The 24,584-nt window shown below is 50.2% G+C and overlaps 2 protein-coding genes across 2 annotated transcripts in view; both read left to right on the forward strand.

The window, feature by feature from the left end:
- NPR1 (natriuretic peptide receptor 1) overlaps window positions 1-9,889 on the forward strand; it is a 101,050-nt gene extending 91,161 nt beyond the window's left edge. Inside the window, exons 13-22 of the mRNA XM_082275146.1 lie at window positions 942-1,101; window positions 1,187-1,342; window positions 1,453-1,621; window positions 3,031-3,177; window positions 4,322-4,445; window positions 4,640-4,708; window positions 4,801-4,975; window positions 8,377-8,475; window positions 8,956-9,047; window positions 9,131-9,889. Coding sequence (XP_082131272.1) covers window positions 942-1,101; window positions 1,187-1,342; window positions 1,453-1,621; window positions 3,031-3,177; window positions 4,322-4,445; window positions 4,640-4,708; window positions 4,801-4,975; window positions 8,377-8,475; window positions 8,956-9,047; window positions 9,131-9,196 — 1,257 coding nt within the window. The 3' untranslated portion in view covers window positions 9,197-9,889. The remainder of the gene's footprint in view (window positions 1-941; window positions 1,102-1,186; window positions 1,343-1,452; window positions 1,622-3,030; window positions 3,178-4,321; window positions 4,446-4,639; window positions 4,709-4,800; window positions 4,976-8,376; window positions 8,476-8,955; window positions 9,048-9,130) is intronic.
- Window positions 1-24,584, forward strand: part of ILF2 (interleukin enhancer binding factor 2) — a 181,362-nt gene that overhangs the window by 142,063 nt on the left and 14,715 nt on the right. The window lies entirely within an intron of this gene.

Consider the following 24,584-nt stretch of genomic DNA (forward strand, 5'->3'; position numbering starts at 1 on the left):
CACTGGGGAGGACAGCAGGGACACAGTGCAGACAGGGGACATAGAACCTCACTGGGGAGGACAGCAGGGACACAGTGCAGACAGGGGACATAGAACCCCACTGGGGGAGGACAGCAAGGACACAGTGTAGACAGGGGACATAGACCCTCACTGGGGGAGGACAGCAGGGACACAGTGCAGACAGGGGACATAGAACCTCACTGGGGGAGGACAGCAGGGACACAGTGCAGACAGGGGACATAGAACTTCACTGGGGGAGGACAGCAGGGGCACAGTGCAGACAGGGGACATAGAACCTCACTGGGGGAAGACAGCAGGGGCACAGCGCAGACAGGGGACATAGAACCTCACTGGGGGAGGACAGCAGGGACACAGTGTGGACAGGGGACATAGAACCTCACTGGGGAGGACAGCAGGGACACAGTGCAGACAGGGGACATAGAACCTCACTGGGGGAGGACAGCAGGGACACAGTGCAGACAGGGGACATAGAACCTCACTGGGGGAGGACAGCAGGGACACAGTGCAGACAGGGGACATAGAACCCCACTGGGGGAGGACAGCAGGGACACAGTGCAGACAGGGGACATAGAACCCCACTGGGGGAGGACAGCAGGGACACAGTGCAGACAGGGGACATAGAATCTCACTGGGGGAGGACAGCAGGGACACAGTGTGGACAGGGGACATAGAACCTCACTGGGGAGGACAGCAGGGACACAGTGCAGACAGGGGACATAGAACCTCACTGGGGGAGGACAGCAGGGACACAGTGCAGACAGGGGACATAGAACCCCACTGGGGGAGGACAGCAGGGACACAGTGCAGACAGGGGACATAGAACCTCACTGGGGAGGACAGCAGGGACACAGTGCAGACAGGGGACATAGAACCTCACTGGAAATAAAAGTAATCAAAGTGATATTTTTAATGTCCTCCAGGGAATGCTCTTCCTGCACAACAGCGTCATTGGGTCCCACGGGAACCTCAAGTCCTGCAACTGCGTGGTGGACAGCCGCTTCGTTCTGAAGATCACCGACTACGGATTGGCCAGCTTCCGCGGGGTGGTGGACGCCGAGGATTCTCACGCTTTTTTTGCCAGTAAGATGAATCGCCTCCCTTCAGGAGATCTTCTCACCCTTCTACCTGCTGCCATTCTGATGTCTTTCCTCATCCATTGTTGTAGAGAGGCTGTGGACCGCTCCGGAGCTCCTCCGCATGGAATCCCCCGATCCTCAGGGGACCCAGAAAGGAGACGTCTACAGTTTTGGCATTATACTTCAGGAGATTGCTCTCAGAAACGGGGTCTTCTACATGGACAGCAGCGACTATAGCCCCAAAGGTGGGTGTAATGACCAGGGTGCTGACCCCACCACCAGACAGCAGGGTTTAGTGGGCCGTGGTTCCTTTTTTCTTCTGTTATTTCCCTGACTCTCTGAATTTTCCTTTCAGAAATCATAGATCGAGTTAAGAGCCAGGAGAAGCCATACTTCCGACCGTCCACCAACCTTTACTGCCATATCCAGGAACTGGGGGTGCTCATGCAGAGGTGCTGGGCGGAGGACCCTCTAGACCGGCCAGACTTCAACCAGATTAAAGTTCTGCTACGAAAGTTCAACAGGTGAAGATCTGCATGCTGGGAACGCCTCTGGGCTCAGCTTCCTCTTAAAGATTTCTATTTAACTGGGCAGGAGGGGGGATTCCCATAGAGAGGGGGGCATGGCCAGAATTATTCAGATGTTTTAGTTGGTATTAGGGGCCTCGTGTGTGCCAATCTGGACCACTGACACCATACAGGAGGCCAGGTAACATTCCTCACCAGTCCTGGTGCTCCCTGCAGCCTCATTTTCTTTCTCTTAGGAGTTTTGTATGTTGGTGGTCCCATGAGTACATTGTCATTTCTATTGGTGGTCCTATCACTACATCGTCATGTATGTTGGTGATCCTATGAGTACATCGTCATGTCTGTTGGTGATCCTATGAGTACATCATCATGTCTGTTGGTGATCCTATGAGTACATCGTCATGTCTGTTGGTGGTCCTATGAGTACATTGTCATGTCTGTTGGTGGTCCTATGAGTACATCGTCATGTCTGTTGGTGGTCCTATGAATACATCGTCATGTCTGTTGGTCCTCTGAGTACATCGTCATGTCTGTTGGTGGTCCTATGAATACATCGTCATGTCTGTTGGTCCTCTGAGTACATCGTCATGTCTGTTGGTGGTCCTATGAGTACATCGTCATGTCTGTTGGTGGTCCTATGAGTACATCGTCATGTCTGTTGGTGGTCCTATGAGTACATCGTCATGTCTGTTGGTGGTCCTATGAGTACATCGTCATGTATGTTGGTGGTCCATGTTTATGTGTGTTGGTGGTCCTATGAATACATCGTCATGTCTGTTGGTCCTCTGAGTACATCGTCATGTCTGTTGGTGGTCCTATGAGTACATCGTCATGTATGTTGATGGTCCTATGAATACATCGTCATGTATGTTGGTGGTCCTATGAGTACATCGTCATGTATGTTGGTGGTCCTATGAGTACATCGTCATGTATGTTGGTGGTCCTATGAGTACATCGTCATGTCTGTTGGTCCTCTGAGTACATCGTCATGTCTGTTGGTGGTCCTATGAGTACATCGTCATGTCTGTTGGTCCTCTGAGTACATCGTCATGTATGTTGGTGGTCCTATGAGTACATCGTCATGTATGTTGGTGGTCCTCTGAGTACATCTTCATGTCTGTTGGTGGTCCTCTGAGTACATCGTCATGTCTGTTGGTGGTCCTATGAGTACATCGTCATGTCTGTTGGTCCTCTGAGTACATCGTCATGTCTGTTGGTGGTCCTATGAGTACATCGTCATGTCTGTTGGTGGTCCTATGAGTACATCGTCATGTATGTTGGTGGTCCTATGAGTACATCGTCATGTATGTTGGTGGTCCATGTTTATGTATGTTGGTGGTCCTATGAGTACATCGTCATGTATGTTGGTGGTCCTATGAGTACATCGTCATGTCTGTTCTTCGCAGGGAGAACAGCTCGAACATCTTGGACAATCTGCTGTCCCGCATGGAGCAGTACGCCAATAACCTGGAGGAGTTGGTGGAGGACCGGACGCAGGCCTACCTGGAAGAGAAACGCAAGGCTGAGGCTCTCCTCTACCAGATACTTCCCCAGTGAGTATGAGGAGACGGGGCGCACAAACTTTACTTCTTTTTGTCTGCTGCACCTTCAGTATCATTTCAGTAAGTATTTCAGGAGAGGAGAGTAGAGGAAGGAGCAGAGTCCTCCAGCAGTGCAGAGTATTTCAGGAGAGGAGAGTAGAGGAAGGAGCAGAGTCCTCCAGCAGTGCAGAGTATTTCAGGAGAGGAGAGTTATAGAGGAAGGAGCAGAGTCCTCCAGCAGTGCAGAGTATTTCAGGAGAGGAGAGTTATAGAAAGGAGCAGAGTCCTCCAGCAGAGCAGAGTATTTCAGGAGAGGAGAGTTATAGAGGAAGGAGCAGAGTCCTCCAGCAGTGCAGAGTATTTCAGGAGAGGAGAGTTGTAGAGGAAGGAGCAGAGTCTTCCAGCAGAGCAGAGTCAGGAGAGGAGTTATAGAGGAAGGAGCAGAGTCCTCCAGCAGAGCAGTTATAGAGTAAGGAGCAGAGTCCTCCAGCAGTGCAGAGTATTTCAGGAGAGGAGAGTTGTAGAAAGGAGCAGAGTCCTCCAGCAGTGCAGAGTATTTCAGGAGAGGAGAGTTATAGAGGAAGGAGCAGAGTCTTCCAGCAGAGCAGAGTCAGGAGAGGAGTTATAGAGGAAGGAGCAGAGTCCTCCAGCAGAGCAGTTATAGAGTAAGGAGCAGAGTCCTCCAGCAGTGCAGAGTATTTCAGGAGAGGAGAGTTGTAGAGGAAGGAGCAGAGTCCTCCAGCAGTGCAGAGTATTTCAGGAGAGGAGTTATAGAGGAAGGAGCAGAGTCCTCCAGCAGTGCAGAGTATTTCAGGAGAGGAGAGTTATAGAGGAAGGAGCAGAGTCCTCCAGCAGTGCAGAGTATTTCAGGAGAGGAGAGTTATAGAGGAAGGAGCAGAGTCCTCCAGCAGAGCAGAGTCAGGAGAGGAGAGTTATAGAGGAAGGAGCAGAGTCCTCCAGCAGTGCAGAGTATTTCAGGAGAGGAGAGTTATAGAGGAAGGAGCAGAGTCCTCCAGCAGTGCAGAGTATTTCAGGAGAGGAGAGTTATAGAGGAAGGAGCAGAGTCCTCCAGCAGAGCAGAGTCAGGAGAGGAGAGTTATAGAGGAAGGAGCAGAGTCGTTATGGATCGTCATGCTGCCTCTTTCCATCCTTGTAGTTCTGTGGCTGAGCAGCTGAAGAGAGGGGAGACGGTGCAGGCCGAGGCTTTTGACAGCGTCACCATTTACTTCAGTGACATTGTGGGGTTCACGTCGCTATCGGCTGAAAGTACGCCAATGCAGGTACTCTGGAGTCACATGATCATTTCTCAGACCTCATACCCCTTCTAGAACTGATAGAGAGTCTCCTCTCTCTTTCCTTGGGACTCTGTTGGGGGAGATTTCTATCAGTTTGGTGCAGAGTAATTCTTTATTTCTCCTCCTTTCTCCGCCTGGCTCCTCCTGCTTTCGTCTTATGGGGTCGCTTCCTCTTTCAGGTGGTCACGCTGTTGAACGATCTCTACACTTGCTTTGATGCCATCATAGACAACTTCGATGTCTACAAGGTAAGGCCTGCAGGCGGAGGCCTCCTTTACAGTCCTAAAATGTCTAACAGAGGTTTGATGATAAATTTGTCTGTTTCGGGGATGATTATTAGGTGGAGACGATCGGTGACGCGTACATGGTGGTGTCCGGGCTGCCGGTTCGCAATGGGAAGCTCCATGCCCGAGAGATCGCACGGATGTCTCTGGCCTTGCTGGACGCCGTCAAGACATTTAAAATCCGACATCGCCCCACTCAGCAGCTGCGACTTCGGATAGGAATTAATACAGGTGAGCAGGGGGCGGGGCCAAACCTATTACCTTGTCTCGTCCAGAGCTGGAGCCAGTCATTGCCGGCTCAGCGAAGCAGCACCACCTCTGCAGATATACGCACTGTGACATTCCCCAGAGCTAGCTGTGCTTCTGGGAGTCACAGACACGGGTCCTTATCCACTGGGAGAGGAGCCGTTCAAGAAATACAGGGCTACATGGAGATGCTGGTGTCACTGAGGCACAAAGGGCGTGCTGGAGTCACAGGATGGCACAAGATGCTCGGGGGTCAATTCCTGACGCTGGATGCTGGGTGACACAGAAAGCTCAGGAGACACTGGAGATGCAAGAGTCATCGTAGACACAGGCGCACAGGGGTCACTGGAGACACAGGAGTACTGGAGACACCAGAGTGAAGGGGTCACTGGAGACACAGGAGACACTGAGGTTACTGGAGACACTGGAGATGCAGGCGTCATTGTAGACACAGGCGCACAGGGGTCACTGGAGACACAGGAGTACTGGAGACACCAGAGTGCAGGGGTCACTGGAGACACAGGAGTCATTGTAGACACAGGCACACAGGGGTCACTGGAGACACAGGAGTACTGGAGGCACCAGAGTGCAGGGGTCACTGGAGACACAGGAGTCATTGTAGACACAGGCACACAGGGGTCACTGGAGACACAGGAGTACTGGAGGCACCAGAGTGCAGGGGTCACTGGAGACACAGGAGTCATTGTAGACACAGGCGCACAGGGGTCACTGGAGACACAGGAGTACTGGAGACACCAGAGTGCAGGGGTCACTGGAGACACAGGAGTCATTGTAGACACAGGCACACAGGGGTCACTGGAGACACAGGAGTACTGGAGGCACCAGAGTGCAGGGGTCACTGGAGACACAGGAGTCATTGTAGACACAGGGGTCACTGGAGACACAGGAGTACTGGAGGCACCAGAGTGCAGGGGTCACTGGAGACACAGGAGTCATTGTAGACACAGGCGCACAGGGGTCACTGGAGACACAGGAGTACTGGAGACACCAGAGTGCAGGAGTCACTGGAGACACAGGAGACACTGAGGTTACTGGAGACACTGGAGATGCAGGCGTCATTGTAGACACAGGCGCACAGGGGTCACTGGAGACACAGGAGTTACTGGAGACACAGGAAACCAGGAGACACTGAGGTTACTGGAGACACTAGAGCGCAGGAGTCATTGTAGGCACAGGCGCACAGGGGTCACAGGAGTACTGGAGGCACCAGAGTGCAGGGGTGATTGAAGACACAGGAGTACTTGAGACACTGGAGTGCAAGGGTCACTGGAGACACATGAAATAAGGAGACCCTGAGGTTGCTGAAGACACTAGAGCGCAGGAGTCATTGTAGACACTAACGCACAGGGGTTACTGGAGACACAAGAGTCACTGGAGACATCAGAGCGCAGGGGGCACTGGAGACACAGGAGACATTGTAGACACAGGATTCCAGGAGATACTGAGGTTACTGGAGACACTAGACCACAGGACTCATTGTAGACACTGATGCATAGAGGTCACTGGAGACACAGGAGTCACCGGAGACACAGGAGTCACCGGAGACACAGGAGTCACCGGAGACACAGGAGTCACTGGAGACACAGGAATCAATGGAGACACAGGGGTCACTGGAGACATAGGGTTCACTGGAGACACAGGGGTCACTGGAGACACAGGGGTACTGGAGACACTGAGGATACTGGAGACACAGAGACACAGGAGTCATTGGAGACAAAGGGGTGCAGGTGACACTGAAGACATAGGAGTCACTCTAGACACAGGGGTGGAATGGACACTAGAGACACAGAAGTCATTGGAGACAAAGGGGTGCAGGGGACACTGGAGACACAGGAGTCATTGTAGACATAGGGATGTAGGGGACACTGGAGACACAGGGGTGCAGCGGACACTGGAGACACAAGGGTGCAGGGATCACTGGAGACACAGGGCTGCAGGGGATACTGAAGACACAGGGGTGCAGTGGATACTGGAGATGCGGGAGTCATTGGAGGCAAAGGGGTGCAGGTCACACTGAAGACACAGGAGTTAATCTAGACATGGGTGAAGAGGACACCGGAGACACAGATGTCACTGGAGACACAGGGGTGCAGGGATCACTGGAGACACAGGGGTGCAGGGGACACTGGAGACACAGGGCTGCAGGGGATACTGAAGACACAGGGGTGCAGTGGATACTGGAGATATGGGAGTCACTGGAGGCAAAGGGGTGCAGGTCACACTGAAGACACAGGAGTTAATCTAGACATGGGTGAAGAGGACACTGGAGACACAGATGTCACTGGAGACACAGGGGTGCAGGGGACACTGGAGACACAGGGGTGCAGGGATCACTGGAGACACAGGGGTTCAGGGGACACTGGAGACACAGGGGTGCAGGGGACACTGGAGACACAGGGGTGCAGGGATCACTAGAGACACAGGGGTGCAGGGGACACTGGAGACACAGGGGTGCAGGGGACACTGGAGACACAGGGGTGCAGGGGACACTGGAGACACAGGGGTGCAGGGATCACTGGAGACACAGGGGTGCAGGGGATACTGGAGAAAGAGGGGTGCAGGGGACACTGGAGACACAGGGGTGCAGGGGATACTGGAGAAAGAGGGGTGCAGGGGACACTGGAGACACAGGGCCGCAGGTGATACTGGAGACATAGAGAACTCTGGACGCGCCAGAGCACTGGGGTCACTGAAGAAATAGTTGTCACTGGTGATGCTGGGTTCACTGGAGACACAGGAGTCTCTGGAGACACAGGGGGTTACAGCATACACAGAGGCCGTTGGTGTGCACAGGGGTCACAGAGTAATTCCCTGCAGCCAGATTTCACAGAGCTCTTCACCTGTGCAGTGGGCGGATCTGTGCTGTGTGACTTCCTCTCTCCCCTGCATCACTAGTCAGGTAAGTCCGAAGATGGCTGTGAGGAACTTCCTAGTACACACACTTTGATACATTAGGTTTACTATATGTCAGAGATTAGAATGTTAGAAGTCATGGGGCCCCACACAGTCCTCCTGATGGGGCCACAACCATGCCTACACCCCACCTACTTCCCTGCAGAAATGAACAATAAAGCTGCCCTGGGCCCCCCTGTTTAGCTGATGGGGGCTGGGCCCAGTACAATAGGACTGGTTGTACTGCCTTATCAGCGGCCCTGGCGATAGGGAGGAGAATGCAGTGGGTGTGTCCTAGATTCCATTGCTGCAATGAAGAGGGGTTCCCAGATTATCGAGGAAGTGGGGGGAGGAAAAATTGCACGAAAGGCAGACACTCCTTAGCTGGTAAATCTACTATGAGGGTCCATCATTTAATCCCGGATAATAATGCCAGGCAGTTCTGCTGATCATAAAGCTTTGTTTCTGTCTAGGTCCCGTCTGTGCCGGAGTCGTGGGTCTCAAGATGCCTCGATACTGCCTCTTCGGAGATACGGTGAACACAGCATCTCGTATGGAGTCCAATGGTGAAGGTGAGATTGCCTGTTGGAGTGAGGTATACGATGACCACAACTTCTAATACCCACTCTTGTTTTCTTCTTGTGGGGGGGCAGTAGATGTTTCTTCAGGGTCCTGAAGGGTAGGACTTCTTAAGTTTTGTCCTACATACATGAACTCACGATTCCAGAGAGGTAGCAATCTGGGCTCGGATTGGAACGTATTATCCTTTTGGACTATCTTAGAGGTTATTGTCCAGTTTGAAATGAGTATAAAGCACCAGATGCCTCCATTGCTTTAGTGGTTAATATGGTCCATCATCATGTGTGACCAGTTCTGACCAGGCATCGTCAGGTGTGACCAGTTCTGACCAGGCATCGTCAGGTGTGACCAGTTCTGACCAGGCATCGTCAGGTGTGACCAGTTCTGACCAGGCATCGTCAGGTGTGACCAGTTCTGACCAGGAACCTCCCACCCTTCTGCCTTCATGTCTTCTATATTTTTGTGTTTTGTAGCACTAAAGATCCACGTCTCCACAGACACGCGGAATGTCTTAGAAGAGTTCAGCTGCTTTGATCTGGAACTCAGAGGAGACGTGGAGATGAAGGTAAGGACACGTTGTAGACATGTTCTACTCATTCTTCATAGCATGGTCAACGCTCCTCATACCTCAATCCTTCTCTTTCCCAGGGCAAAGGCAAAGTCCGAACCTACTGGCTACTGGGCGAACACAGCAGTAGTAGCACCCACGGGTGAATCTTTGCTGGCCTTCACAGGGGGATTATGTGACTTGGGGTACTCTCAATCCTCAACAAGACCGTGTTTGTACCTCATAGACGTCTCCACCTCGCAGTGGCAATTGACACTAAGGAGGGTGGTGGAGTAAACTGCCTAAAACATGGACCAAAGCCGAGGAAGGTTGGCCTTCCTCACATGTAGACATGTCAACCAGCACACGCAACAGTGCCATCATCGTGTATCTTAGCAACGACAGATGGAGCAGGTGAGGGACTACAGACACCAACGGCAAGGAGCTGTCTCCAAATTGTATATGGTTTCCCCCCACTTGAAAGACCGGATCTGCGTTGTGTCTATAGACGTTCCTGTCTAAGTTAAGGCTTAATTATCAGAAGAATGGATGTACATTCCTCGGAATACATTGGTGATGTCCTTGAAGAATCAAGGTCCTTCGCTACTGAATAGCCAATGAGGACCTACAACACCAAAGTCTCTCTTCCTCGGAACTGACAAGGATGGTACTGGCCATCCCATCTACCTCACCTGAGGTCTCTCTATCATGGACGCCTCCATCAAGACCCACCCCCTTACTTTCAGCTAGTTAAACCTTAACTTATTTCAGATCTCTAATTCCTTGGTTCTCAAGCTTTGTGAGGGCTCATAAGTGACTGAACCCAACAGACCAATGGACCCCACGAGCCGGAGCTTGAAGAAGAACCTCAGCCTCCGACGCCCAGCGAACATTTTATGGGCTACAAATGTGAAGTGGACATTCCTGATTTACTGCTATAAATATTTCTAAATTCTCAATGTGTTATAGTATTTTTGGTTACAGATGTATTTTTGTAGCTCGGTGATGGAGGAAGCTGTGGGGGTTTGGAGGTGGGTTGGGTGGTAAAAATGGAAAATTGTATCAAATTCTTACTGTAATTTTCTTTGCCAGGTGCCAGTCCATGGCAGCATGCAGTACAGTACCATAATATGCTGCCGTGTTGGTACCATGAAAATGGAAAATTGTATCAAATAGTTACCAAAATTTTCTTTTGATGGTACCAATCCATGGCATGTACTACCACATGTATGCCGCCATGTTGGTGCCAGGAAATGGAAAATTGTATCAAATTCTTACCGGAATTTTCTTTGCCAGGTGCCAGTCCATGGCAACAAACTCTACAGTACCATAGTATGCCGCCATGTTGGTGCTGGGAAAATGGAAAATTGTATAAAATACTTACAAAATGTTTCCTTTGATGGTACCAATCTATGACAAATGTTACCACATGTATGCTGCCAGGTTGGTGCCAGGAGGACGGAAATTTGTATCAAATACTGACTGTCAATTTCCCTTGATGGTACCAATCCATGACAGATACTACTACATCTATGCTGCCATGTTGGCGCCAGGAAATGGAAAATTGTATAAAATTCTTACTGTAATTTTCTTTTCCAGGCGCCAGTCCATGGCAGCATGTAGTACAGTACCATAATATGCTGCCGTGTTGGTACCATGAAAATTTAAAATTGTTTCAAATAGTTACCAAAATTTTCTTTTGATGGTACCAATCCATGGCATATACTACCACATGTATGCCGCCATGTTGGTGCCAGGAAATAGAAAGTTGTATGAAATACTTACCGTAATTTTCTTTGCCAGGTACCAGTCCATGGCAGCATGCAGTACAGTACCATAATATGCTGCCGTATTGGTACCATGAAAATTTAAAATTGTATCAAATAGTTACCAAAATTTTCTTTTGATGATACCAATCCATGGCATATATTACCACATGTATGCTGCCATGTGGGTGCCAGGAAATAGAAAGTTGTGCCAGGAGCCAGTCCATGGCAGCAAATACTACAGTACCATTGTATGCCGCCATGTTGGTGCTGGGAAAATGGAAAATTGTATCAAATACTTACTAAATTTTTCCTTTGATGGTACCAATCTATGGCAAATGTTACCACATGTATGCCACCAGGTTGGTGCCAGGAGGACGGAAATTTGTATCAAATACTTACTGTCAATTTCCCTTGACGGTACCAATCCATGGCATATACTACCACATGTATGCTGCCGTGTTGGCGCCAGGAAATGGAAAATTGTATCAAATATTTACCGTAATTTTCTTACAAACCAATAATCTATGAGGACAATCTAATGGTCAGAGACATAACAAGTCATGGGTGGGGGAGGAGACCAGAGAGAAAACCCGTAGAGAGATCTGAGTCTGCAGATAACAATATAAATGGGTCCACACACGGCCTGGCGGAGTACGGGAACATGAAGGACTGTCGGCAGCTAAGCATTAAATTACTTCATCCTCTACTTGAAATTCAAGTCTTTGGTTTCAAATGAGAAAGTAATTAACATGATTACAATGAGGCATTCACCGCGCCGAGCCGCCACTTCCCCGCTGAGAAAAGACCGCGCCGCATGCAGAGGACCTCTGCCCGCTCCGCGCCTGGCTCTATAAAGGTGATGGCGCTCATTATGAGGGAGCGAGAAGACCAGAAACTGGACAATGTGTGCCGATGTCTGACCATGGAGGAGAGAGGAGCTCTATGTACTCCTCCCTTCCTTACCCCTTCTTTCTGTCTATTTAAACCCCCCTCCCTCCTCTACACCCCCTCCCTCCTTTACACCCCCCCTCCTTTACCCCCCTCCCTCCTTTACCCCCCTCCCTCCTTTACACCCCCTCCCTCTTCTACACCCCCTCCCTCCTCAACCCCCATCCATCCTCTACACCCCCTCCCTCCTTTACACCCCCCCTCTTTTACACCCCCCCTCCTCTACACCACCTCCCTCCTTCACACCCCCTCCCTCCTTTACACCCCCCTCTTTTACACCCCCCTCTTTTACACCCCTCCCTCCTCTACACCACCTCCCTCCTTCACACCCCCTCCCTCCTTTACACCCCCTCCCTCCTTTACCCCCCTCCCTCCTTTACACCCCCCCTCCTTTACCCCCCTCCCTCCTTTACCCCCCTCCCTCCTTTACACCCCCTCCCTCCTCTACACCCCCTTCCTCCTCAACCCCCCTCCATCCTCTACACCCCCTCCCTCCTTTACACCCCCCCTCTTTTACACCCCCCCCTCCTCTACACCACCTCCCTCCTTCACACCCCCTCCCTCCTTTACACCCCCTCCCTCCTTTACCCCCCTCCCTCCTCTACACACCCTTCCTCCTTTACACCCCCCTCCCTTCTCGACACCCCCTCCCTCCTTTACACCCCCCCTCCTTTACCCCCTTCCCTCCTCTACACCCCCTCCCTCCTTTACACCCCCCCTCTTTTACACCCCCCTCCCTCCTTTACACCCCCCTCCTTTACTCCCTTCCCTCCTCTACACCCCCCCTCCTTTACACCCCCCTCCCTCCTCTACACCCCCTCCCTCCTTTACACCCCCCTCCCTCCTCTACACCTCCTCCCTCCTTAACACTCCCCCCCCCCACTTTACACCCCCCTCCCTCCTCTACACCCCTCCCTCTTTTACACCCCCTCCCTCCTCTACACCCCCTCCCTCTTTTACACCCCCTCCTCCTCTACACCCCCTCCCTCCTTTACCCCCTCCCTCCTCTACACCCCTCCCTCCTTTACCCCCTCCCTCCTCTACACCCCTCCTTTACACCCCCCTCCCTCCTTTACACCCCCTCCCTCCTTTACCCCCCTCCCTCCTCTACCCCGCCTCCTCCTCTACACCCCCTCCCCCGTTTACACCCCCCTCCCTCCTTTACACCCCCCTCCCTCCTCTACACCCCCTCTTATTCCTTAACTCTTTCTGCCTCTCCCCCACTCACTCCCTAACCGACTCCCTTACCCCACTTTTCTTTCTCCTAACACCTTCTTTTTCAATCCCTCTCCTTAACCCCCCCCCCCCTCCTTCTCTCTCCTTAAATTCCCTCTCACTTAAATCCCCCCCTTAACTCTTTATCTCTTGTAACGCCCCCTCTCCCTCCTTTATCCCCCCTCCTATTCCTTAACTCTGTCTGTCTCTCCCCCACTCACTCCATTACCCCCGTTTTCTCTCTCCTAACACCTTCTTTTTCTTTCCCTCTCCCTTATCCCCCCCCCGGACCTTACCCTCCATTTCTCTCCTCAAACTCCCTCTCTCTTAAATCCCCCCCCCCCATTCCTTAACCTCTTGTAATGCCTCCTCTCCCTCCTTTTCTCTCTGCCTTAACCCTCCATCTCTCTCTAATTAAACCCCCCTTTTTCTCTATTTACCTCTCTCTTTCTTAACCCCCCCCCCACCTTTGTCTTCCCACCTTTCACCTCCCCCCACCCTTCATCCCTCTTTATGTTGTCTCCCTGACTTACCTCTCACATGCCAAATCTGCCCCCCCCCCACCCCCCATCTCTGTCCCCATTAACTTTCTCTCACGCTTGCTTACTGTCTCTCTCTCTTCCACTCTTTCTCTCTCTCTCTCCCCCCCCACTCTTTCTTTCTGTCTCTCCGGCACTCTCTCTCTCTCTTTCTGTCTCTCCCCCCCCCCCACTCTTTCTTTCTGTCTCTCCGGCACTCTCTCTCTCTCTTTCTGTCTCTTCCCCCCCCCACTCTTTCTTTCTGTCTCTCCGGCACTCTCTCTCTCTCTTTCTGTCTCTTCCCCCCCCCACTCTTTCTTTCTGTCTCTCCGGCACTCTCTCTCTTTCTGTCTCTCTCCCCCCCCCACTCTTTCCTTCTGTCTCTCCGGCACTCTCTCTGTCTTTCTGTCTCTCCCCCCCCCCCACTCTTTCCTTCTGTCTCTTCCCCCCCCCATTCTTTCTTTCTGTCTCTCCCCCCCCCCCACTCTTTCTTTCTGTCTCTCCGGCACTCTCTCTCTTTCTTTCTGTCTCTTCCCCCCCACTCTTTCTTCCTGTATCTCTGGCACTCTCTCTCTGTCTTTCTGTCTCTCCCCCCCCCCACTCTTTCTTTCTGTCTCTCCGGCACTCTCTCTCTCTCTTTCTGTCTCCCCCCCCACTCTTTCTTCCTGTATCTCTGGCACTCTCTCTCTGTCTTTCTGTCTCCCCCCCCCACTCTTTCTTTCTGTATCTCCGGCACTCTCTCTCTCTCTTTCTGTCTCCCCCCCACTCTTTCTTTCTGTCTCTCCGGCACTCTCTCTCTGTCTTTCTGTCTCCCCCCCCACTCTTTCCTTCTGTCTCTTCCCCCCCCCATTCTTTCTTTCTGTCTCTCCCCCCCCCCCCACTCTTTCTTTCTGTCTCTCCAGCACTCTCTCTCTTTCTTTCTGTCTCTTCCCCCCCACTCTTTCTTCCTGTATCTCTGGCACTCTCTCTCTGTCTTTCTGTCTCCCCCCCCCCCACTCTTTCTTTCTGTATCTCCGGCACTCTCTCTCTCTCTTTCTGTCTCCCCCCCACTCTTTCTTTCTGTCTCTCCAGCACTCTCTCTCTGTCTTTCTGTCTCTCCCCCCCCCACTCTTTCTTTCTGTCTCTCCCCCCCACACTCTTTCTTTCTGTCTCTCCAGCACTCTCTCTCTGTCTTTCTGTCTCTCTCCCCCCCACTCTTTCTTTCTGTCTCTCCAGCACTCTCTCTCTGTCTTTCTGTCTCTCTCCCCCCCACTCTTTCTTTCTGTCTCTCCGGCACTCTCTCTCTGTGTCTCTCTCCCCCCCACTCTTTCTTTCTGTCTCTCTGGCACTCTCTCTCTTTCTTTCTGTCTCTCCGGCACTCTCTCTCTGTCTTTCTGACTCCCCCCCCCCCTCTTTCTTTCTGTCTCTCCAGCACTCTCTCCCTGTCTTTCTGTCTCTCTCCCCCCCCCCACTCTTTCTTTCTGTCTCTCCAGCACTCTGTCTTTCTGTCTCTCCCCCCCCACTCTTTCCTTCTGTCTCTCCCCCCCCCACTCTTTCTTTCTGTCCCCCCCCACTCTTTCTTTCTGTCTCTCCGGCACTCTGTCTTTCTGTCTCTCTCTCTCCCCCACTCTTTCTTTCTGTCTCTCCGGCACTCTCTCTCTGTCTTTCTGTCTCCCCCCCCCCCCACTCTTTCTTTCTGTCTCTCCGGCACTCTCTCTCTCTGTCTTTCTGTCTCTCCCTCCCCACTCTTTCTTTCTGTCTCTCCGGCACTCTCTCTGTCTTTCTGTCTCTCCTCCCCACCCACTCTTTCTTTCTGTCTCTCCCCCCCCTCTCCACTCTTTCTTTCTGTCTCTCCGGCACTCTCTCTCTGTCTTTCTGTCTCCCCCCCACTCTTTCTTTCTGTCTCTCCGGCACTCTCTCTCTTTCTTTCTGTCTCCCCCCCACTCTTTCTTTCTTTCTCTCCAGCACTCTCTCTCTGTCTTTCTGTCTCCCCCCCCACTCTTTCCTTCTGTCTCTTCCCCCCCCCCCACTCATTCTTTCTGTCTCTCTCCCCCCCCACTCTTTCTTTCTGTCTCTCCGTCACTCTCTCTCTGTCTTTCTGTCTCCCCCCCCCACTCTTTCTTTCTGTCTCTCCGGCACTCTCTCTCTGACTTTCTGTCTCCCCCCCACTCTTTCCTTCTGTCTCACCCCCCCCCACTCTTTCTTTCTGTCTCTCCGGCACTCTCTCTCTGTCTTTCTGTCTCTCCCCCCCACTCTTTCTTTCTGTCTCCCCCCCCCCCACTCTTTCTTTCTTTCTTTCTCTCCAGCACACTCTCTCTGTCTTTCTGTCTCACCCCCCCCCCCACTCTTTCCTTCTGTCTCTTCCCCCCCCCCACTCATTCTTTCTGTCTCTCTCCCCCCCCACTCTTTCTTTCTGTCTCTCCGGCACTCTCTCTTTGTCTTTCTGTCTCTCCCCCTCCACTCTTTCTTTCTGTCTCTCCCCCCCCACTCTTTCTTTCTGTCTCTCCGGCACTCTCTCTATTTCTTTCTGTCTCCCCCCCCCACTCTTTCTTTCTGTCTCTCCGACACTCTCTCTCTCTGTCTTTCTGTCTGTCCCCCCCCCACTCTTTCTTTCTGTCCCCCCCCCACTCTTTCTTTCTGTCTACCCCCCCACTCTTTCTTTCTGTCTCTCCGGCACTCTCTCTCTGTGTCTTTCTGTCTCTCCCCCCCCACTCTTTCCTTCTGTCTCTCCCCCCCCCACTCTGTCTTTCTGTCTCTCCATCACTCTCTCTCTCTCTTTCTGTCTCCCCCCCCACTCTTTCTTTCTGTCCCCCCCCCACTCTTTCTTTCTGTCTCTCCGGCACTCTCTCTCTTTCTTTCTGTCTCTCCGGCACTCTCTCTTTCTTTCTGTCTCTCCGGCACTCTCTCTCTGTCTTTCTGTCTCTCCGGCACTCTCTCTCTGTCTTTCTGTCTCTCTGGCACTCTCTCTCTTTCTTTCTGTCTCCCCCCCCCACTCTTTCTTTCTGTCTCTCCGGCACTCTCTCTCTCTCTTTCTGTCTCCCCCCCCCCACTCTTTCTTTCTGTCTCCCCCCCCCACTCTTTCTTTCTGTCTCTCCGGCACTCTCTCTCTCTTTCTTTCTGTCTCTCCGGCACTCTCTCTCTGTCTTTCTGTCTCTCTGTCACTCTCTCTCTCTCTCTTTCTGTCTCCCCCCCCCACTCTTTCTTTCTGTCTCCCCCCCCCACTCTTTCTTTCTGTCTCTCCGGCACTCTCTCTCTGTCTTTCTGTCTCTCCGGCACTCTCTCTCTGTCTTTCTGTCTCTCCGGCACTCTCTCTCTTTCTTGCCCCCCTCCATTCTTTCTCTCTCTCTCCATCATTATATTGAGGAAAGTACAAGCTGAGAACATTTTATTGGAAACACTCCCTGCGCTCCCCTGACATCTGCAGCCCATCCACATCCATCATTTCCCTGAACAACCGAACGTCTGACCTGAACCCCCAACAATCCCCCTGATTCTGGAACACCGGGGACACCGGTGGTAAGAAAAGAGACCCCCCCTCCCCCCTCCCCCACCCAGGGGAGCAATGTGAGACAGAAACAATAAAATCAAATAATGAACGTCCCTCAGATCTGCAGTCATTGGACGATCGATATTTAATGAAAAGGAAATGCAGAGATTGGAGAATTTTTTGGCATGTGATGAAGATGAGAGACGCAAATTGCGGGGCTAATGATATGGATTTGGGGGGGGGGGGGTTAAGCCGGCTTCTGATATGGGAATGATTGTGCAATGTACTATCTGTAGAAATATTTGTCGGGGCCCCATCGCCCCCCCTAGGGCCCCCCCTACGCCCGCTCATCTGGGGGTCTCCCGGACATGTGGCTGAGATTTGTGAGCGTTGGCTCCTCCATCCTCCCAGCGGACAGTCGCTGAGTCAGCCATTCAGGGGTTACTCCAGCGCGGCGGGTCGATGAGTTCTTGGCGCGGTGGACGCGCTCCCCCTCTCTGGCGTTGTGCAATAGCCGGAGAGAGCAAAGCTGGCTTCCCTCAGATGTCAGGCAGAGGTCCACCAATCCGACGACTGGGCCAGGCCGACCCGAAGGTGAGGAACTGGTCACCCTACCACTGAGGCTTCAATAATGACCATAGAGGGGGGGGGGGCAGAGATCTTCCAGCAGGCTGGAGAACATTCCCGGAGCCGATGCTTGAATTTCAATCGGCCGACCTTCCATTCATCCTTAGATAATTGGATGTTCAAACCGACAGACTGGACTGGGCTCGGGTTCAGGAGATGTGAGCCAGCTGTACAGTGACAGCCAATCAGAGGAGCCCCCGGTCATGTGATCATTCCGACCGCCAGAGGGGTCGGTGAACAAGCCAAGAGAGGACCTGGTCCATTCCCCCCCCCCCCCCCCCCCATTACTAAATGACCAGAACACGTTAGTAGGCCACCATGTGTGTTGTGTAATGCGGTTTGGTTTATGTGGTCAGATAACTGTGGTCAGATTTTCCATTAATGCAACAAACCAGGAAATGTTCCGGCAGATTTAAATCTGACCTATGACCTCCGAGTGTACAGGCTCCCCCCCCTGGACTGAAATCCTCCCTTTATCCTCAGGGTGTACAGGCTCCTCCCCCTGGACTGAAATCCTCCCTTTATCCTCAGGGTGTACAGGCTCCTCCCCCTGGACTGAAATACTCCCTCCTTCCTCTGGGTGTACCGGCTCCTCCCCCTGGACTGAAATCCTCCCTCCATCCTCTGGGTGTACCGGCTCCACCCCCAGGACTGAAATCCTCCCTCCATCCTCCGGGTGTACAGGCTCCACCCCCTGGACTGAAATCCTCCCTCCATCCTCCGGGTGTACCGGCTCCTCCCCCCGGACAGAAATCCTCCCTTCATCCTCCGGGTGTACCGGCTCCTCCCCCAGGACTGAAATCCTCCCTTTATCCTCTGGGTGTACAGGCTCCTCCCCCTGGACTGAAATCCTCCCTTTATCCTCTGGGTGTACCGGCTCCTCCACCTGGACTGAAATCCTCCCTCCATCCTCCGGGTGTACCGGCTCCTCCCCCAGGACTGAAATCCTCCCTTTATCCTCAAGGTGAACAGGCTCCTCCCCAAGGACTGAAATCCTCCCTCCATCCTCTGGGTGTACCGGCTCCTCCCCCTGGACAGAAATCCTCCCTTCATCCTCCGGGTGTACCGGCTCCTCCCCCCGGACTGAAATCCTCCCTCCATCCTTCGGGTGTACCCGCTCCACCCCTGGACTGAAATCCCCCTCCATCCTCCAGGTGTACCGGCTCCTCCCCCTGGACTGAAATCCTCCCTTTATCCGCTGAATAAATCTTCCCTTACAGAATGAGTGGAATACGGGGCGCCCCCTCCTGGTGACCTATGATAATGGGCTGGAATACTTTCTGCACCCCCCCCCCCCCATGGACCCCAACGTGGCCGGCTGCAGATTTATAATACTCAGCCCGGAATGTAAATCGCATCGCTGCGACACCGCGGGGGTAGGGGCAAATGTTACCATTTATGGACAGACAGCCATCAAAGCTACAGCAAGCTGCTAAAAGCCTAAACGATTAAAGCTACAGCAAGCTGCTGTAGGGGTCAAAGCTGCAGCAAAAAACTACCCGGGGGGGTCAAAGCTGTAGCAAGCTGCAAAAAAACGACAGATGTGTGAGGGGGGGGGGGGGTCAGGAGCCTTTGATGTAGACAGCTGTATATCTGCGAGGAGGCGGTCCAGGATGCAGCGGCAGGGATTGCGGATTACCTCCACCCCCCCCCCCCCCCAGGTGTCCCCGTCAGAAGATTTCACCCTTCTGCCTGTTTAGGTGACTGAAGCCAATGGAAGCAGCATGCCGGGCCGATGATAGGTTAGTGTTGGCAAGCTGGGTAGATTTCCTCCATCTTGGTTGTGGTCAGTAGGTGAGGTCAGCAAGGAGAAAGTGGGGGAAGGGTGTCACCGGCATTCAAAGTGCAGGTAGGAGGCGGGAGAGGGGGTGGAGTCTGCATAACTAGAAGTGTTGTCACCCTCTATATTGCACACTGGGGGGTCACAGGAACAACCAATAGCTCAATAAAACTCTCTTCCCATTCCATTACTTATTATACACCCGGTGATGTCATCACTGGGTCTCTGTGCTTCTCTATGCAATGCAGGCAGATCGCGGCTGGTGGGAGGAGCCTTATTATATACCCGGTGAGGTCATCATTGGGTCTCTGTGCTTCTCTATGCGATGCAGGCAGATCATGGCTGGTGGGAGGAGCCTTATTATATACCCGGTGATGTCATCACTGGGTCTCTGTGCTTCTCTATGCAATGCAGGCAGATCATGGCTGGTGGGAGGAGCCTTATTATACACCCGGTGATGTCATTACTGGGTCCCTGTGCTTCTCTATGCAATGCAGGCAGATCACGGCTGGTGGGAGGAGCCTTATTATATACCCGGTGATGTCATCACTGGGTCCCTGTGCTTCTCTATGCAATGCAGGCAGATCATGGCTGGTGGGAGGAGCCTTATTATATACCCGGTGATGTCATCACTGGGTCCCTGTGCTTCTCTATGCAATGCAGGCAGATCACGGCTGGTGGGAGGGACTTCCTGAACACAGCACCCCACCTCAAGACCCTTTAACCTTGATGAAAGGAGTGGGAGGAGTTATGCAAATATCAAAATGCCTTGATGAGCTGGGTATCAGTCTGGAGGAGTGGGCGTTCCTAGGCAGGCTGTATTTGTATAGGTAACGCCCACATGTGATGCTGAGCCTCCATGATTGACAGAAATAAATCCAATGAATGAAAGGGGCGGGGCCAGGGACAGCAGTCTAAATGATGCCGGACCGGACGTCCTCCAGCCAGGAAATGGGGCGGAGCTCTGTGTGACTTGCTGCAGCTTCGAATGCACATTGTGAGACGCTCGCAGTGTGCGGTGCAACCAGAGTGAGGCGTGTCAGAGGTGCTCTGTGATATTCTGTCTCCATGCAGGTACAGCGCCCCCCCCTCCCCCTCTTCTCCCGACACGTCTCTGCGCGGCTTTAATTATTCATCGGTGTGCGCCGCCGATCTCCGCACTCAGGAGAAGAGAAATCCAATAAAAATCTGCGAGGTGTAATCAATCAATCAATACCTGATAAATCATTCATCAAAGAGAACCTGCCTACCAATCCCAAGATGCATCACTCCACCAACACCGCCACCCCCAATCCTATACCAATCCGCACCGCCCGGGACTGACATCGAAAAAAGACAACAGATAAAGACCATTGAGTCTGCCCCCAGTTTTTTTTATTATTTTTTTTATGTATTCATATTTTTGTATTTTTTTTTTAATTTATACATGTTTTGTATTTTTTTTTATGTTGATCATTTTATTTTTGTATTTTCTTTTTGATTTATACATGTTTTTGACTTTTTTTTATACATGTTTTTTGTATTTTTTTGTATTTATACAACTTTTTGTTTTTTATTTTTACATGTTTTTGTATTATTTTTTATTTATAAATATTTTTTTATTTTTGTTTTTTATTTATACATATTTTTCTATTTTTTGTATTTTTATATATACATGTTTTGTATTTATTTATTTTTTTAACACGTTTTTGTACTTTTTTTGTTTTTATTTATATATGTTTTTGTATTTTTTCTTTCATTTATTCATATTATTGTATTTTGTGTTTTTTTATTTACATATGTTCTTGTGTTTTTTTGTTTTTCTTTAATTCGTACATGTCTTTTGTATTTTTTTGGAAGGGGGGTGGTTTTATTTTTTTATTCTTACATATTTTTGTATTTTTTTTAATTTATACATGTTTTGTATTTTTTTTATGTTGATCATTTTATTTTTGTATTTTTTTTTATTTATACATGTTTTTGACTTTTTTATACATGTTTTTTGTATTTTTTTTGTATTTATAAAACTTTTTGTTTTTTCATTTTTATGTGTTTTTGTATTATTTTTTATTTATGAATATTTTTTATTTTTGTTTTTTATTTATACATATTTTCCTATTTTTTGTATTTTTATATATACATGTTTTTGTATTTATTTAATTTTTTAACACGTTTTTGTATTTTTTTTGTTTTTATTTATATATGTTTTTGTATTTTTTCTTTCATTTATTCATATTATTGTATTTTGTGTTTTTTTTATTTACATATGTTCTTGTGTTTTTTTGTTTTTCTTTAAATCGTACATGTCTTTTGTATTTTTTTAGAAGGGGGGTGGTTTTATTTTTTTATTCTTACATATTTTTGAATTTTTTCTTTTTGTACTTTTTGTTTTTCTTTAGTTTACACATGTTTTTGTAATTTTGTTTTTTTTCCGGTTTTTGTTTATTTATACATATTTTTATTTATTTATTTTTAGTTTATACAGTACAGTACATATATTACGTTTTTGTGTTTTTGGGTTTTTTTATTTATGTTTTTTTTTTATACATTTTTTACTATTTTTTTATTTATATATGATTTTGTATTTTTGTTTTTGTTTTTTTTTCAATTTATGCATATTAATGTATTTTTTGTTTTGTTTTTTTTTATATATATATGTTTTTGTATTTTTTGGGCTTTGTTTCTGTCTCCCTAATTTATGCATGTTTTTTGTATTTTTTTTAAATACGTTTGTGTATTTTTAAATTATTTTATTTATTTATATTATTTATTTTTTTAATATATGTTTTTGTATTTTTGGGGGGTTTTTTGGTTTTATTTTTTTATTTATACATATTTTTTTTTTTTTGTTACCTTGTCTGAGTATAGATCTATGTTTGTCCCAAGCATGTTTGAATCCACATAGGCTGCATTTTTCCTAAACGCATGTCAAAACAGAAATGTGCGTTTTTCCACGCGTTTCAGAAAGGTGTTACAATTGCGGGTCGCGCTTGCGGTTCCGGGAATTGTTACTCGTACCCCCGGCTCGGGTAGCAGACCGCATTTTGCCGCGTTTTTTTAAATGCACCAAAACGCACACTGAAAAAACACCGACACTCCACGAATGAAAAGGTTCTGGAGATACTTTGGGGTGTTTGTCATGCATAGGGTCGCCCTAGACCACCCAGGTTCCTAGTTTAGGGCCTGTCCCCGTGTTCCTAGTTGGAGATCCTGTCCTGGTTTTCCTAGTTGGAGGTCCTGTACTTGTTTTCCTAGTTGCATGTCATGTCCCCGTGTTCCTAGTTGTAGGCCCTGTCCCTGTGTTCCTACTTGGAAGTTCTGTCCTTGTTTTCCTAGTTGGAGGTCCTGTCCCCTTGTTCCTAGTTGTAGGTCCTGTCCCTGTGTTCCTACTTGGAGGTTCTGTCCTTGTTTTCCTAGTTGGAGGTCATGTTCCTAGTTGGAGATCCTGTCCCTGTGTTCCTACTTGGAGGTCCTGTCCCTGTGCTCCTAGTTGAAGATCCTGTTTCCGTGTTCCTAGTTGAAGATCCTGTTTCCGTGTTCCTAGTTGGAGATCCTGTTTCCTTGTTCCTAGTTGGAGGTCCTGTGCCTGTGTTCCCATTTGGAGGTCATATCCCCGTGTTCCTAGTTGGAGGTCCTGTGCCTGTGTTCCCATTTGGAGGTCATATCCCCGTGTTCCTAGTTGGAGGTCATGTTCCTGTGTTCCTAGTTGGAGGTCATGTCCCCGTGTTCCCAGTTGGAGATCATGTCCCCGTGTTCCTAGTTGGAGATCATGTCCCCGTGTTCCTAGTTGGAGATCATGTCCTCGTGTTCCTAGTTGAAGGTCATGTTCCCGTGTTCCTAGTTGGAGGTCATGTCCTCGTGTTCCTAGTTGGAGATCATGTCCTCGTGTTCCTAGTTGGAGATCATGTCCTCGTGTTCCTAGTTGGAGATCATGTCCTCGTGTTCCTAGTTGGAGGTCATGTCCCTGTGTTCCCATTCGGAGGTTGTGTCCCCCTGTTCCTAGTTGGAGATCATGTCCTTGTGTTCCTAGTTGGAGATCATGTCCTCGTGTTCCTAGTTGGAGGTCATGTCCTCGTGTTCCTAGTTGGAGATCATGTCCTCGTGTTCCTAGTTGGAGATCATGTCCTCGTGTTCCTAGTTGGAGATCATGTCCTCGTGTTCCTAGTTGGAGGTAATGTCCCTGTGTTCCCATTCGGAGGTCGTGTCCCCCTGTTCCTAGTTGGAGATCATGTCCTTGTGTTCCTAGTTGGAGGTCATGTTCCCCGTGTTCTTAGATGTAGGTCCTGTCTCCATGTCCCCAGTTGGAGGTCATGTCCCCCTGTTCCTAGTCGGAGGTCATGTCCCCATTCTCCTAGTTGGAGGTCCTGTCCTCGTGTTCCCAGTTGGAGATCATGTCCTCCTGTTCCTAGATGGAGGTCCTGTCCCCGTGTTCTTAGTTGGAGGTCCTGTCCCCGTGTTCCTAGTTGGAGGTCATGTCCCCGTGTTCCTAGATGGAGGTCCTGTCCCCATGTTCCTAGTTGGAGTTCATGTTCCCAGTTGGAGGTCATGTTCCCAGTTGGAGGTCATGTTCCCAGTTGGAGGTCATGTTCCCAGTTGGAGGTCCTGTCCCCGTGTTCTCCACTTCTTCACCTCGGCTTCATATTGAAAATCCTGCCCTGGATAAGAAAAGTAAAAGGCGGTATCTCCGTCGGCGCGGTTGGCTCTGCAGTCCTGCAGAAGGTGAAGGTCCTCTTTAAGACGCCAACTCTGGTTCCCGGGATTACAGGAGCCCCCCGTGGTCTCTGGTAATTACCGGGAGGACGTAATGATGTGAGAAGGCGTCTCTCCCACACGTGTGTTTCCGGCGTGCTCATTAGACGCACGGCGGTGTGAATTCAGTGAGTTTTCCTGCGCTCTGCTAAAACCCCCCTTCCCCCACACAATTGTGACTTACGCTTTCCGCGGTGTCACCCCCGTGTCACGCTCTCTGCAGGAGATCCATTTCACCTTGACGTGTTTCCAGGAATGAAGCAGGCGAGAACGAAACGCTCAGAAATCTCTGCCCCCCCCCCCATAAAGCAGACCTGGCAGTTATATGGCTTTGCCACCTCCTTAAAGCTACCAGCAGACCCTACAGATCAGAGGTGATCATGAAATTTGGGCAAAGATGGACCAATTCTCTGCAAGTAAAGGAGAGGTTCAAGACGATCTGTGTGCAGGGTTGGTCCCGAGCCTTGTGGGGACCTGGAAGTGTTCCCTGATGGGCCCCTGGGG

The sequence above is a fragment of the Pelophylax lessonae genome (assembly GCF_965119305.1).
Source record: "Pelophylax lessonae genome assembly, chromosome: 13".
Taxonomy (NCBI): domain Eukaryota; kingdom Metazoa; phylum Chordata; class Amphibia; order Anura; family Ranidae; genus Pelophylax; species Pelophylax lessonae.